The sequence below is a fragment of the Tursiops truncatus genome, chromosome 12 (assembly GCF_011762595.2).
Source record: "Tursiops truncatus isolate mTurTru1 chromosome 12, mTurTru1.mat.Y, whole genome shotgun sequence".
Classification (NCBI taxonomy): domain Eukaryota; kingdom Metazoa; phylum Chordata; class Mammalia; order Artiodactyla; family Delphinidae; genus Tursiops; species Tursiops truncatus.
In genome coordinates, this window is record NC_047045.1 from 14,300,332 (window position 1) to 14,317,279 (window position 16,948).

At 34.5% G+C, this 16,948-nt stretch overlaps 1 protein-coding gene across 3 annotated transcripts in view; it reads right to left on the reverse strand.

Moving 5' to 3' along the window:
• Positions 1-10,174: 10,174 nt before the first annotated feature.
• Positions 10,175-16,948, reverse strand: part of PHIP (PHIP subunit of CUL4-Ring ligase complex) — a 127,099-nt gene continuing 120,325 nt past the window's right edge. For 2 of the 3 annotated variants that reach the window (XM_019929328.3, XM_019929325.3), the window contains exon 40: positions 10,175-15,671. In XM_019929328.3, the coding sequence (XP_019784887.1) occupies positions 15,034-15,671 (638 nt within the window). In that variant the 3' untranslated portion in view covers positions 10,175-15,033. The remainder of the gene's footprint in view (positions 15,672-16,948) is intronic. The other variant, XM_019929326.3, reaches the window with a different exon arrangement.

Here is a 16,948-nt window from a genome sequence, read left to right on the forward strand (position 1 = left end):
CTCTCTACCTGATCCTTCCAGAATTTGGATTCTCCAGCTGGCTCTCCTGTGGGCTTCATGGCTTCTTGCAACTGGATTACAACTAGTTATATTAATCATTGTTTTAATTTTTTCTTTGTTTTCAAATTGTTTATGCTTTGTGTCTCCTAGCCTCACTATGATTTTATTTAATGTTACTAGCGGTATTACTTATATCTTATTTTATAAGGTTATCTCTTACATTACACAATGTGTAAATAGGCCTCCAACAAAATTAATGATGGCTAAACATCTTGAGGAAATAGATCATATGTATGACTCATAAAATAATCATAATAGTGTGATTCTAGGTATGGGAAGAAGCGACAGGGGAAAATATTTCCTGGATAACAATATACTAGTAAGACAGGAACCAGAGAATTTTTTTTATTGGAGTATAGTTGATTTACAATGTTGTTAGTTTCTGCTGTGCAGTAAAGTGAGTCAGTTATACATACACATATATCCACTTTTTTTTAGATTCTATTCCTATATAGGTCATTACAGAGTATTGAATAGAGTTCCCTGTGCTATTCAGTAGGTTCTTTTAATTATCTATTCTATATATAGTACTGTGTATATGTCAATCCCAATCTCCCAATTTATCCTTCCCTCCTCCTTCCCCCCGCCCTGTAACCATAAGTTTGTTTTCTAGGTCTGTGACACAATTTCTATTTTGTAAATAGGTTCATTTGTACAATTTCTTTCAATCTCTAGGTCCATCCATGTCACTGAAAATGACATGATTTCATTCTTTTTTATGGCTGAGTAATAGTCCATTGTATATATGTATCACATTTTCTTTATCCATTCCTCTGTTGATGGACATTTAGGTTGCTTTCAAGTCCTGGCTATTGTAAATAGTGCTGCAATGAACATTGGGGTGCATGTATCTTTTTGAAATTATGGTTTTCTCCAGATACATGCCCAAGAATGGGATTGCTGGATCATATGGCAGCTCTATTTTTAGTTTTAAAAGGAATCTCCATACTGTTCTCCATAATGGCTGTACCAGTTTACATTCCCACCACTGTCCAGGAGAGTTCCCTTTTCTCTACACCTTCTCTGGCATTTATTGTTTGTAGACTTTTTGATGATGGCCATTCTAACTGGTTGAGGTGATACTGCATTGTAGTTTTGATTTGTATTTCTCTAATTATTAGTGATGTTGAGCATGTTTTCATGTGCCTCTTGGCCATCTGTATGTCTTCTTTGGAGAAATGTTTATTTAGAACTTCTGCCCATTTTTTGATTGGGTTATTTTTTCTTTTGATATTGAGCTGCATGAGCTGTTTGAATATTTTGGAGCTTAATCCCTTGTCGGTCGCTTCATTCGCAAATATTTTCTCCCATTCTGTGGATTTTCTTTTCATTTTGTTGATGGTTTCCTTTGCTATGCAAAAGCTACTAAGTTTAATTAGATCCCATTTGTTTATTTTTGTTTTATTTTCATTACTCTAGGAGGTGGATCAAAAAAGATCTCACTGTGATTTTTGTCAGAGAGTGTTCTGCTTATGTTTTCCTCTAAGAGTTTTATAGTATCCAGTCTTACATTTAGGTCTTTAACCCATTTTGAGCTTATTTTTGTGTATGGTGTTAGAGAATGTTCTAATTCATTCTTTTACATGTAGCTATTCAGTTTTCCCAGCACCACTTATTGAAGAAACTGTCTTTTACCCATTGTATATTCTTCCCTCCTTTGTCATAGTCTAGGTAATCATAGGTGCATGGGTTTATCTCTGGGCTTTCTATCCTGTTCCATTGATCTATACTTCTGTTTTTGTGCCAGTACCATACTGTTTTGACTACTGTAGCTTTGTAATATAGTCTGAAATCAGGGAGCCTGATTCCTCCAGCTCCATTTTTCTTAAGATTGCCTTGGGTATTCAGGGTCTTTTGTATTTCCATACAAATTGTAAATTTTTTTTGTTCTAGTTCTGTGAAAAATGCTATTGGTAATTTGATAGGGATTGCATTGTATCTGTAGATTACTCTAGGTAGTATAATCATTTTCACAATATTGATTCTTCCAATCCAAGAACACGGTATATCTCTCCAACTGTTGTGTCATCTTTTATTTGTTTCACCACCATCTTATAGCTTTCTGAGTATAGGTCTTTTGCATCCTTAGGTAGATTTATTCCTAGGTATTTTATTCTTTTTATTGTGGTGGTAAATAGGATTGTTTCCTTAATTTCTATTTCTGATCTTTCATTGTTAGTGTATAGGAATGCAAGATATTTTTGTGTACTAATTTTGTATCCTGCAACTTTACTGAATTCATTGATGAGCTCTAGTCGTTTTCTGGTAGCATCTTTAGGGTTTTCTATGTATAGTATCATGTCATCTGCAAACAGTGACGGTTTTACTTCTTCTTTTCCAATTTGGATTCCTTTTATTTGTTTTTCTTCTCTACTATGTTGAATAAAAGACGAGAGGGTGGATATCCTTGTTGTTCCTGATCTTAGAGGAAATGCTTTCCGTTTTTCACCATTGAGAATGATGTTTGCTGTGGGTTTGTCATATATGGCCTTTATTATGTTGAGGTGTGTTCCCTCTACGCCCACTTTCTGGAGAATTTTTATCATAAATGGATGTTGAATTTTGTCAAAAGCTTTTTCTGCATCTAATTGAGATGATCATGTGGTTTTTATTCTTCAGTTTGTTAATGTGGTGTATCATATTGATTGATTTATGTATGTTGAAGAATTCTTGCATCCCTGGGATAAATCCCACTTGATCATGGTGTATGATCCTTTTAATGTGCTGTTGGATTCAGTTTGCTAGTATTTTGTTGAGGATTTTTGCATCTATGTTCATCAGTGATATTGTCCTGTACTTTTCTTTTTTTGAGATATATTTGTCTGGTTTTGGTATCAGGGTTATGGTAGCCTCATAGAATGAGCTTGAGAGTGTTCCTTCCTCTGTAATTTTTTGGAATTTTTTGAGAAGGATGGGTGTTAGCTCTTCTCTAAATGTTTGGTAGAATTATGTGAAGCCATCTGGGCCTGGGCTTTTGTTTGCTGGCAGTTTTTTTAATCACAGTTTCAATAGCAGTACTTCTGATTTGACTCTCCATATTTTCTATTTCTTCCTGAAATAGAAAAGAAACCCTCCTGAAACGTTGAACCTTTCTAAGAATTTGTCCATTTCTTTCAGGTTGTCCATTTTATTGGCATGTAGTTGCTTGTAGTAGTCTCTTATGATCCTTTGTATTTCTGTGGTGTCAATTGTAACTTCTCCCTTTTCATTTCTAATTTTATTGATTTGAGTCCTCTCCCTTTTTTTCTTGATGAGTCTGGATAAAGGTTTATCAATTTTGTTGATCTTCTCAAAGAACCAGCTTTTAGTTTCATTAGTCTTTGCTATTGTTTTCTTTGTCTCTATTTCAATTTATTTCTGCTCTGATATTTATGATTTCTTTCCTTCTACTAACTTTAGGTTTTGTTTGTTCTTCTTTCTCTAGTTGCTTTAGGTGTAAGGTTAGGTTGTTTATTTGATATTTTTCTTGTTTTCTGAGGTAAAATGGTATTGCTATAAAATTCCCTCTTAGAACTGATTTTGCTGCATCACATACGTTTTGGGTTGTCATGTTTTTGTTGTCATTTGTCTCTAGATATTTTTTGATTTCCTCTTTGATTTCTTCAGTGATCCATTGGTTGTTTAATAACATATTGTTTAGCTTCCATGTGTTTGTGGTTTTTTACAGTTTTTTTCCCCTGTAATTGATTTCTAATCTCATAGCATTGTGGTTGGAAAAGATGCTTGATATGATTTCAATTTTCTTAAATTTACCAAGGCTTGATTTTTGGCCCAAGATGTGATCTATCCTGGAGAATATTCCATGTGCACTTGATAAGAAAGTGTACTCTGCTGCTTTTGGATGGAATGTCCTATAAATATCAATTAAGTCTATCTGGTCTAATATGTCATTTAAGGCTTGTGTTTCCTTATGAATTTTCTGTCTGGATGATCTGTCCATTGGTGCAAGTGCTGTAAAGTCCCCCACTCTTATTGTGTTACTGTCGATTTCCCTTTTTATGGCTGTTAGCGTTTGCCTTATATATTGAGATGCTCCTATGTTGGGAGCATATATATTTGTAATTGTTATATCTTCCTTTTGGATTGATCCCTTGATCATTACATAGTGTCCTTCCTTGTTCTTGTAACTGTCTTTATTTTAAAGTCTATTTTGTCTGATATGAGAATTGCTACTCCAGCTTTCTTTTGATTTCCATTTGCATGGAATATATTTTTCCATCCCCTCACTTTCAGTATGTATGTGTCCCTAGATCTGAAGTGGGTCTCTTTTAGACAGCATATATATGGGTCATCTTTTTGTATCCATTCAGCGAGTCTGTGTCTTTTGGTGGGAGCATTTAATCCATTTACATTTAAGGTAATTATCGATATGTATGTTTCTATTGCCATTTTCTTAATCGTTTTGGGTTTGTTTTTGTAAGTCATTTTTCTTCCCTTCCTCTTTTGTTCTCTTGTGGTTTGATGACCATTTTTAGTGTTGTGTTTGTGTTGCTTTTACTTTTTTGTGTGTATCTATTGTAGTTTTTGGGTTTGCTGTTCCCAAGAGGTTTTGATTTAGCAGTCTATATGTATACAGAAGTGTTTTAAGTTGCTGGTCTCTTTCCCACCTAGAGAAGTTTCTTTAGCATTTGTTGTGAAGTTGGTTTGGTGGTGCTGAATTCTGTTAGCTTTTGGTTGTCTGTAAAGTTTTTGATTTCTCCACCAAATCTGAATAAGAGCCTTGCTGGGTATTCTTGGTTGTAGGTTTTCCCCTTTCATCACTTGAAATATATTGTGACACTCCCTTCTCACCTGCAGAGTTTCTGCTGAAAACTCAGTTGATAACATTATGGAGATTTCCTTGGATGTTATTTGTTGCTTTTCCCTTGTTGCTTTTATATTTTAAATTTATTTATTATTTATTTGGCTGCACCACATGGTATGTGGCATCTTAGTTCTCCAACCAGGGATTGAACTCATGCAGTGGAAGCACAGAGTCCCAACAACTGGACCACCAGGGAAGTCCCCCCTTGTTGCTTTTACTATTTTTTCTTTGTCTTTAATTTTGGTCAGTTTGATTAATATGTATATTGACATGTTCTTCCTTGGGTTCATCCTGTGTGGGATTCTCTGCTCTTTCTGGACTTGAGTGTTTCCTTTCTCATGTTAGGGACGTTTTCTTTATTATATCTTCAAATATTTTCTCAGGACTTTTCTCTTTCTCTTCTCCTTCTGGGATCTCTATAATGCAAATGTTGATGCATTTAATATTGTCTGAGAGGTCTCTGAGACTGTTTCCATTTCTTTTCATTCTTTTTTCTTTATTCTGTTGTGTGGCAGTGATTTCCATCACTCTGTCTTCCAGTTCACTTATTCGTTCTTCTGCCTCAGTTATTCTGCTGTTGATTCTTTCCAGTGTATTTCATCATTTATTGTATTGTTCATCTCTGTTCTCTAAATCTTCTAGCTTCTTGTTAAACATTTCTTGTACTTTCTTGATCTGTGCCTCCACTCTTTTTCCGAGACTTTGGATCATCTTTATTATCATTACTCTGAATTCTTTTTCAGGTAGATTGCCTATCTCCTCTTCATTTAGTTGTTCTTGTGAGTTTTTATCTTTTTCCTTCATTTGTAACATATTTCTTTTTGTGTCTCACTTTCTGCGTTTGTGGTCTCCTTTCCACAGGCTGCAGGCTTGTAGTTCTTGCTTCTGGTGTCTGCTCCCTAGTGGGCAAGGTTGGTCCAGGGGCTTGTGTAGGCTTCCTGGTGGGAGGGACAGGTGCCTGCCCTCTCGTGGGTTAAGCTGGGTCTTGTCCCTCTAATGGGCAGGGCCTTGTCAAGGGGTGTGTTTTGAGATGGCTGTGAGCTCAGTATGACTTTAGGCAGCCTGTCTTCTGATACTTGGGGTTTGCAGCGAGAAGAGGTACAGGAAGAAGCCCAGCACCCAGACACTGTGCAGACAGTAGGTCCTCATGTCTCCACCACCCAGAGAATTTTAAATTATCAACCGGGCCTAATCCAGAAATTAGCCCCTGGAATGGCATATCAACAAAATCTTCGGGGACTTCCCCAGCGGTCCAGTGGTTAAGATTCCACCTTCCAATGCAGGGGGCCTGGGTTTGATCCCTGGTTGGGGAACTAAGATCCCACATGGATCTAAGATCCCATGTGCCGCATAGTGCGGAAAAAAAAAAAATCTTTGCCTGATCTGGGATGAATTTCTCAGTGCCATGGGACAAAAATTGTTCATGAAATGCCTCCCAAACATTGGTTGATTTTATGATCATGAGGGAGCACTGTGAACTAAGAATGCCACCTGCCATATCAGTAAACAAAGGCAGCCATTAAGCCACCACATTACAGCTGCCCTGGCAGTGAGCCCTGAGGGAACTCAGGATGGAGGCAGCATGCCCCCCCATCTAGCAGTCGACTGCTGCAGCCACCCCGACGGTGTACCCTGAGGAGACTCAGGGTGAGAAAGCACAGGATCCTGGCCCCAGATAGCTGAGATGCATATCAAAGGAATGATTTCAGAGAGCCCAGACTCTTGCATCTTCCCATACGTAGAAAAGCACTAAATTCTGAAACTTGCGATGTCTGGTTTTCTTTAATCTTTTGATGCTCTGACTACCTGGTTTTTGTTGCAAAAACTCCTATATATTCTGGCTCCTCCCTTACCTCTTCTGAGCAGTTTCTCAGCTGAGATCCTGTGTCCTAGGCTTAAGTCCTCAGTTTTGTCCACTGAACAGAACACCGTTCTCAACTTTTAGGTTGTGCTTTTTATTTTTTTTCAGTTGACAGCGTTTATGTTTGACTTGTTACTGACTAAAGTTGTAGAAATGAAGCTATAAGATCTGTGTTTCTGTCTGTAACCAACCAAAGCCTCTACTCTCTTAAGTATGAAATGGTTTCCTACTACCAGAAAGTATTAATAAATTGAACTGAAGCATCTCTTAAAGGACTTCAAAGGAGCTCTCTTCTGATTGGTTTATAGAGATAAATGTGTTTTTATAAACAATATTTCCCAAATTCACAGAAAATAGAGAAACTAAATTTCTAGTATTTTAAGTAAGAGACATTAAAAAGTCTTACAGAAGCAACAAGCTCACAAATATTTTAAGAATTTCAATTATATAATTAAGATGAATCTTTGGACAAATTAAACTTATTTAGTAACTTTGGTTTTAAAAAAATGGCTGTCTTTTCTATATAAATATGGAGTATAATGCAAGAATATTTTGCTTTTTTTTTTTTTTTTTTTTCCCCAGTATGCAGGCCTCTCACTGTTGTGGCCTCTGCCGTTGCAGAGCACAGGCTCCGGACGCGCAGGCTCAGCGGCCATGGCTCACGGGCCCAGCCGCTCCGTGGCATGTGGGATCTTCCCGGACTGGGGCACGAACCCGTGTCCCCCGCATCGGCAGGCGGACTCTCAACCACTGCGCCACCAGGGAAGCCCTATTTTGCTTTTTTTAAAAATGAAAACTGGGTCTGCTATCTCAAGAAGAGACAAGTTAATCTGAAGCCCCTGAATTTCTCATGCTGGTCTACTGACTAGATAAGCTAACACTATTCTTACATAATATTTGGAAGAGCTAAAAACATAAAATATGTGTTCAAATTAATTGAATCATAATTCTGACAAATGTTTTTGTAACAGTAATTATGTTCTGTAGTATGTCAGCTTGAACGTAATTTCCAAGATCTTCAGGTAACTTAAAACTTTGGACTAATATTAAACGGAATTAATGGTTAATCATTGGGTACCTATTTAATTATAAAATTCAATACTGAAATATTGCTAAGCATAATTTCAAGTTTATATACTTCTTATATTTATATACTATGGAGTGGCTATATTTGGGTCATGTATTTAATGAACATGTTTATTTTTGCAATTTTAATATTTAGAAGTTATGTGTATTCATGAGTTTGTTATTCTACAAAAATGCTTGCACCTGACAGTTTTCAAATTACTTTCCTTCCAATTTTCTCTGAAATCGAATTTACTTTGGTTGAAATTTGTAATTCATGTAGGTAGTTGAGACCAAGAACAAATAGTGACAGAGAAATAAAACTGAGTATCAGGATAATGGAATGAGTTTTTCTAGGACAAAGAGTTTTGTCCTGAAGTGTCTATTTGTTCCAAAATATGAAAAACAAGTATGTACACGTAGCAGAGAGAATTAAGAGCCTGAAAAGAAACTATAAAGTGCGTTAAAAATTTGACAGTTACCCTCCCTTTGATGCACTTATTCAGGTGAAGAGGGGGAGGGAAGAGCTTGTAAAACCTTTATTGCTAAGTATTATGTCAATACCAAAGTAGAATTTGGTTTTCTGTTACAATAATCTTGTTTTCAAAGAGCTTGAAAGAAGACTGAGTTGCTCTTTAACTTCTAAATAATCTGCTCAGATTCCCCATATCTCATCAGAGTAATTTGCTTTGCTTTGACTTTATGTCCTTTTTATTAAAACAAAGGCCAAAACAAGGAACAAACGTTTTCCACTTGCCAAAGATCTAAGTTTTCTTAAAATAGTTCTGCCTTCTATATTTAAATATTTTATTTCATTTTTAATTAAATGGGAAACCAACTATTATTCTCAGGCACCCATGATTAAATTTTCTCAAACTCTTTTGGCTTTGCTTTCCCAAGACTGGACCTTAAATAAAAATTTCAGGATGTGTTTTACACTAAAACTATCCTTGAGATTCTTTAGAGGGCCCTTGGGAAAATCACAAACTTTAGTACTTTTTATTACCAGTAAACAAATATTTCAACTCAACTCACAATTTATAGTGTGTTGCAACAGCACAGTTGTAACTAAGGGTTCAGAAGATCTCATAACTACAATCAGGTCATGGCCACAAGGCACAGGTTGCCTGAAAGCTACACATTAAATGGTATATTTTCTTTAGGGACTAAATAGAAAAGCCAAGATTGAGTCATGAGTGAAGACAATATACACATGAGAAATAATCATAAATCATTTGAATTGAATTGGACATTGCAGATTAATCAATTTTTTTAACTTTACAGATGAGGAAAGTGAAACTCAGAGATGAAATGACTCAACTCCACAACCCCAGTTCATCCTGTTACACTGTGTTGTCAACATGTCTAATATATTAGACAGAAAGGTACTAAATGAATCTTTTCCACTATTTTTTCCCCAAACAAAACCAAAAAGAATAATCTATATATGGTAAAACATGTTAAATGCAAAAAGATTACAAATACAAGGTATTCTATTGCAAAAACAGACATTTTGAGCTTTGGCTTTTAATCTTATTGTTCTCAAATAATGGAAACGCTTAGCCTAGAAGATAAAGTTGATGTTATTACAAAAGAGAAACTAGTAAAAAGTGGTTGCTAAAAATAATTTTTTTCTTTGCTGGTTCTCCTAAGTATAAACTAGGTATTAGTATCAGCATACTTTAGAAAGAAAAAAGGTACCTGGGAATGCTTACCTGCTTTCCTCAACTTAGAAATTTATTTTATACAAAGTCATTTAAACAAATTTCTTAAGGAGAAATGATCACTAATAGCTACAAATTCACAAATTATCTCATGTGCTTAATTGGAGTTTTCATTTATCGTAGCCTTATGCACTCTTTATACTAAAATTGAGATTCTCAGGATGTCAATAAAAATGTATACCAATCTGAACAAATTTCTAGAAAAACAGCAATAGCCTTATGAATCTCATTTTGTATAACTGCGTAACAAATGAAACGTTTTCATCGTTCTTCCATTTAATTTTCCCAGAAATTTCACTTCACACTTTTGAGAAAATACTTATGTAAACTGTTTCTTTGAAATATATCTTAGAGAAGTCTGAATATTGAAGTATTATACCCAGTACAGTAACTTATGCATAGCAGCAAATCAATATAGTTTTTAAGTGTACACATTGAAAAGCAAATGACATTTTTAACCTTTGGTTATTTTGGACTTGAGTTACATTAGGGTACCCACAATCCTTTAATTAGCTAATGTATTTCAACATTTTGCCAAGTAGACAGGGCACTGGAGACACTACTGTACCACCATTTACATAATACCTCTTGAAATTATGTACTTAGTGCTTTATGTGTTACCAAAAAACATAAAGAAATCATGAGGCTCTACAAAATAGCTTAGAAAAACAAGTTTTCTATTTATTTAAAAATAAGTTTGTAGTTACTACATTGCAGGGACAGGAATTCTTACACATACATTCTAGTTTGTATAAAAGGATTCAAAGAATTATGCTTCAAAACTAACATAGAAAGTGTCCACCTAACAGTAAAGAAAGGTCCAATCAATATGTACAAAAACAAAGGGCACTGCTATTCTGGTGTGAGACTGCCGTTTATAACATGATACTCCAGGTTTCCAGAAAGAAAAAAACCAAAAACCTCAATAAAGCTAAATAATTAATTTGTTTTTAAACTCTGTTACTTATTACATACAACAGATTTGCTTGTGTTTAACATTGTTTTCTGTACAAAATAAGCATTTTAATTTGCAAATGTGTCAGTTTCAACATTAACTCTCTAGGTCAGTTACTTTTTAAAATTGAGCTACATTCTACACGTCTAAATATCGTGTGACAGGATTTAACAGTTTTCTAAAAGATCTTTAAATAAGACCCCATCTTCTTGCAGTTTTAATATGGTCCAAAAATGTAACTTTGTATTTTGTCGCAATTTGTAGCCTTTCAATCAACACGCACAATCTTAACAGTAACAAGCGTGTGTGCATCTGCCTCATAGGTGTGTGTACTATATATCGTCTCAAACCTATTTTCTTAGCTCCTTAAATGTAGAAACTCATAGCCACCCACTATTATGTATTTGGTTTGTGCCATATAAGGTTAATTTCCTGATGATTTTATCTGCATTAAAAAAGTATTTCAACACAGAGCTATCAAAACTAAAAATAATATATATTTATAGCTCATAATATTTTCTAATTGTTTTATTACAGTGTGTACAAGGTTTATATCTGGAGCGTCAAAAGCGGTACTTACAGTCTTCTGACTCAATGTGACCTCTTCTTGGGTATTGTACATAGTACAAAATGACCTTCCATCTGGAGTCCTTAGCTCAGTATAATTAAGAACAAAAATAGCTTCTTAGTAAATGTAATATTTAGTTCAAATCACTTGGAAATTTGGGAAATGAGGGGAACTGCAAGGAGGGAAGTGAGGAAAAGGTATATTTTCTGACTTTAGTAGGAAAATAAATTGTCGCCTAAGTTTAACTAAACCACTTCTCAACCTGTTTAAAAACAAAACCAAAAAAAACAACTAAATATGGGTGTAATTCACAGAACATAAAAGTACTTCCCCTATTATGACTTTTAAAATCATATATTTCCTGCATATGAGAAAAATTATAGCCCTTTTAAACACTCAAGTATCTTGGTCCTTTCAACCTACTCAACAGTAAATTTCAGGTGGACAAAAACATTCAGAATAACAATTTGTTTTCATTAGGTAGAAAACAGTCAAAATTGCTTCCAGTTGACATCTGAGAGAGAGGTATGTTTGCATGTATAAAATGGAATGCTAGAATTAAACGCTATAAACTGGAGAAACTAATTTATATTACAAATCATATTTCAAAACATGTAAATGTTGCTAATATATAAGGTAAAAATGTTATTTGAATACTTTTGTTAAAATGTCTGATTAATCTACTGCACTGCAGATAAGGGACAGTTCTAGATGTTAACATACATGCTGCACAAGGATCTTTTTGCTGATCAGTGTATATTACATCATTTCCAAGTGATACTAGATTCAACCAAACTTCGTGTCTCAGATGTGACCTAAACATGCTCACAAATATTCTATACAATTATTCTACTTAAGGAGGAAGATCGTTGTTACAATGCTACCAAATAGTCTTCAAATTTGTGATGTTGTACAATAATAAAAACAATGAAAGCAAGGCCAAATCTTTAGTTCATGAATATATGCAGAGAACAGTCCAATGCCACAATAGCAGATTGCAAAGAATAAAATTTTTAAGAAGTATGTCTACTGCCCAGAGTTACGAGATTGTAATTAGACTGACTGTTTAATCTGCTGATTTGCAACATTTTGTAATTTTATAAGATTTGATTGGGACTTGAGAATGTTGGGGTGGAGGGAGAGAATATTAGGGTTAGGTACTTAAAAATACATAAACTGATTTACATTTTCTACGAATGTAATAACAAGTTATATTTCTGAAACTTTCAGGAAACTTAAATTCTTTTATTGCTCACCTAAAACAACTGCCAACATTTCCTTTTGACCTATAAACAGTATATATATGGTGTTACTGTCTCAAAGAAGGTATTTTCCAAGTGGTAGAACAAAACTATGTTGATGACTTAAATTTCTCAATGCAACTTTTGCAACGTATAGAAGCTAAATTATAAAAAAATAAAATCTAGATATATCTGGTTATTACTAATACATTTTTAAGTGTTTCAATTATAAAGAATCTGATCCAAGTCATTTCTGCCTTACTAAGTAACCAGTGTCTAATAATATCCAAATAAGGTCATAAATATATAGTGTCTTTAGAACAGGAACAATACATTTACTTGTTGCAGGTAAGATGGTAAATACTCATTTTTTTGCTCATGAGTTAGAATTAATACACCCTACTAGCGGTATATTTCACTCTTAAGACTGTGTACGCTCTTCCTTTTCCTGTACACACCTTAAAACTGTACACATACTTTTTTTTTTACAAAAATGGATTTTATAGTCTTATTTTCTAACACAATGCAGATAACATCAGGAAATTACATGTTTCAAATAGACTGCCTTCAAAAGCAACATATTAATGACTTAAATTTCAAACATACACACTATTATTTTCAATACTGGTGTAGCTGAGAGACTCATTTTACTATACAACCAAGCCATCCATTTCTGCATTATGAAGAGTTTAACTATTGAATTTTAATTATATAGTTAAATATATTTGTTAGAAAAAAATAAATATACAAAAAACCTGAAAAATTTGAAATTATTTTCAACTGCAAAATCACAGCAATCCAGTTAAGATCTGGAAAATGGTTTACTTAATTCCATAGGAGGATTTCTGTACAAATTTAGTTACAAACAATCTAAAAAGCCCAAATGCATCACTTTCCATCCTTTTTCAAGACAATCAGATGACAGCTAACATTTATCCCTACCAGAAATATTATAGAAATAATTATGTAATGTATTTTGCCAAGGTTCAATTAAAGACTTTATTTTTCTATATCAGGGTCATGCTGATACATATATTCCCCAGCCTCGCTTTTTAAAAATGTAGTATCCGAAAATTTTGGCTACATTTTTGTACCATACCAGTCCTCACAAAATACTACATTCTTTAAACTTCTTTAAAAAAAAATGGACAATAATCTTTAAACAATAGAAATGGTATTTATGTTGGTTTTTAAGGTATAAAATAACTAACTGTACCATAAACAAATAAATAACTGCTTTCCTTTTCCACAGCAGTACATATAGCAATACATTCTCCTAAGTCATATAGTTATCATTTACAATAGACAACTTAATTTTACTAATGATGCAAAAAATAATAGAATACAAGGCACAATCATTAAATGGAATTTTTCTTTAGGGTGTATACTGACATACCAGCGTGATAAGGATACCGTAAAAAGTGCAGAAAAAACACAATGTGCAATGAGACCACTGTATAAAACATGATTGCATAAAAAGTGATTTGGCCTATTTTTAAACCTTTAATAATTGAAAATAACCAATCTTCCCCTTAAAATTAAACTATAAAGTATGACATTTTAAAATTATTTTTATTCTACCACTATCTAAAAAATCCTGAAAAAAGAATTTATACCTGGGTAATAGTATATAAGTATGTGTTTGTATATATATTTAATTATACCCATTTATCAATATATACACATACACACACAGACACATTTCTTTGTAAGTCATTTTAGCCTATTAGATATGTCTAAAGTTTAGAAATGACATTAATCCGGATTAACAAGTAAACATCAAATCCCATACCTTTTTCCTGTATTTTCCTTGAATCCTTTAACCACTTAAACATTTTCTCTAAAACATCTCTGTCAAAGGACCCACCAGTGCATTATTTTCTACTATTAGTACCAAAAAAAGATACACCTCAGCATAACTCTTTAATAACTTGCTCTTTAGAATAATATATAGCCTTTCCAATATTGAAAAAGTGTATGCTGTCCTGACAGTCAAAAACAGGCTTTCCACTGCACTGATTCTCAGTCTTTGGCACAATAAACAGAGATTGAGTGATTGACATAAGAATCAAGGTCTGAAAAATTAGACAGTCAAATGTTTTCCAATGTGGATATGTTTCCTTTGCATCAGTACATTTTCTCTTAAGTTTGGCAGAAATGGAATACAGCAAAAGCCTCCTCTAGATTCTTTGTAGATGAACATTCTATAATTAAAATTAAACTTTTCAGGGTATCAAATGGTGGGAATTTTATATTTACCTTTAGAGGAAACACATTTCTTAATTTACTGCTACTCTGGTAACATCTGTTCTCCTAGGGACAAGACTTCTGTATCAACAGAAATGTACCTGGCTTGGTCAAAAATAATTCATTTTAACATAAAATGCTCTATCACTAGGAATATTATGCTCCTTAAGAGTATAGCAGAACTGTCTTCTTCAGAAATAAATTGGGAATTCATTATAGAGCCTCAATTTCCTTTGTTTTGAACAGTAAATGAAATGAATGTTGAAATGCATAACCTATCTAAGGGCAATAAATAGCAAACATTTAAAATATATATGTATATATTTATATATATATATATATTCATTTAAAGAAGTGAAGTGTCTTGTAAGTTTGTTTGTTTTTTTTGCAAATCAAATCATAACATTCCCTAATCCGTCATAGCAGCAAGGAAGCAGAAGCCATAGTTCTACATACTCCTTAACTGTACCTGCTTTATAGATTTTGAAGTAAAATATTTTGGTGCAAGTTACCAACCAATTAAGTTAGCTTTTGCTTTTTCAGTCAACTTTCGGACTCGTCCTCTACTAGAAGTTCCAAAAGTCAAAGAAGTGTCTTCAAACAACAGCTGCCTTTGCTCCTCTTCAGAGTCATCCTCGTTATAGAAGGCTGTCCTTCGACCTTGGTTTCTAGTTCTCATGTGAGGTTCAGAGCCTTTAAGTTCCTCAAACTCTTCTTCCTCATCCAGGGGATCGTCTGTCTTTTTTCGGTTACTTCTCCTTAGCATTTTAACACTTGTAGGAACTATGAGATCTGAGTCTAGTTTTTGTGTCTTCATCTTCCTTTTGGGTTTTCTGCCTCCACGACTCTTTTTCTGTAACAAATCCTCCTTTACAATATTAGTTTCAGAAAGAAAATTGCAGGTTGAAGAAGGAACTACTTCATCTCTGATGGGATGCATGCTATTTTGCTCCGAATCTTCGGGCTTTGCATACTGTAGCTTTTTGGGCTTCCTACCCCTCTTCTTGTGTGTAACTTCACCACTGCTGGTATTAACATCCACCTTAGGTTTCCTTCCAGGTCCTCTCTTCACAAGCTTGGACGGCTGCCCTCCGTGGCCATTTACTTGAATGCTTCCGGGTACAAGAGCATTGTTTTTACAATCTGCTGAAAGGGAACAACAGTGCACTTAATATATGGAACTGCTTTTTTATTTGACCCTCAAACCAATCAATAAGTCCACTGCTATACTTATACGTAATGACATAATCCTAAATTTTTTTTTTTTTTTTTTTTTGGTGGTACGCTGGCCTCTCACTGCCGTGGCCTCCCCCGCCGCGGAGCACAGGCTCCGGACACGCAGGCCCAGCAGACATGGCTCACAGGCCCAGTTGCTTTGCGGCATGTGGGATCCTCCCGGACCGGGGCAGGAACCCGTGTCCCCTGCATCGGCAGGCGGACTCCCAACCACTGCGCCACCAAGGAAGCCCATAATCCTAATTGTTTTTTAACTAATATGAGAAAAAGAACTGACAAAAGGCTAACGGTTTAATGATATTATTTATCTTCTATTTAAAACTCACAGAGGAGAAGCATCCTTAATGAAGTCACTGATGACTTGACAGGAGGGAAATGAAACTCAGAGCAAATAAATTACTTGTCTAAATTAATACTGTAAATTATGACAGAGCTGGGATTAGCCAAGGTTTCTTATTCCTAGTACCTTTACTACACATTCTAATGTACGAGCATTGTTTTCATTACACAAAATGACCCTGTTTACTCGTATGGAACTTCACCACCACAAAGCACTTTGTTTCCCTCATTAACACAGAATTTTTCTGTCTTCCTACCTTCAAGCAGCTCCATCATGGAAAATAATCTTAGCATAAAATCCATGACCTTTAAACTTGGTAATCGGAATAAATAAGCATTATCATCCCCCTCTACTTTCCTCTAATCATTTTTTTCTATTACAGATGGAGGAAATAGGGACTATCAAGACTGGAATGATTCTAACTCTTATTTAATCCTCTCTTGGATGTGATGATGATCATGACCTTTCTGATATCAGAGAAGAATTTATAGTCTAAATATTTCCTTATGTTCCTCAGAAGTAAAAAGGATCTCCTTTCCTACTAACTCCTATGCAAGGGGTTTGGAAGTACATCTACTGGAATAATTTATAACAGTTCTCCATAAACACTACCATGGCTTTGATATTCTTCATCTATCCTTTTTACAAGAGTAGAAATAAGTTACTCTTGGTCACAGAATTTTTAAAAAAGGGTTAAAATAAAAAAGCAACTAAATGGCAGTTTTCTTCACAGGCTCTTTTTGGAACAGTCCTATCTCCTTATGTAACTGAATGGCAAATGACTGATTTATAATCATAAGCAATACTGACTGCACATATCAATCAAATCCACTATGTGTGCAACTAT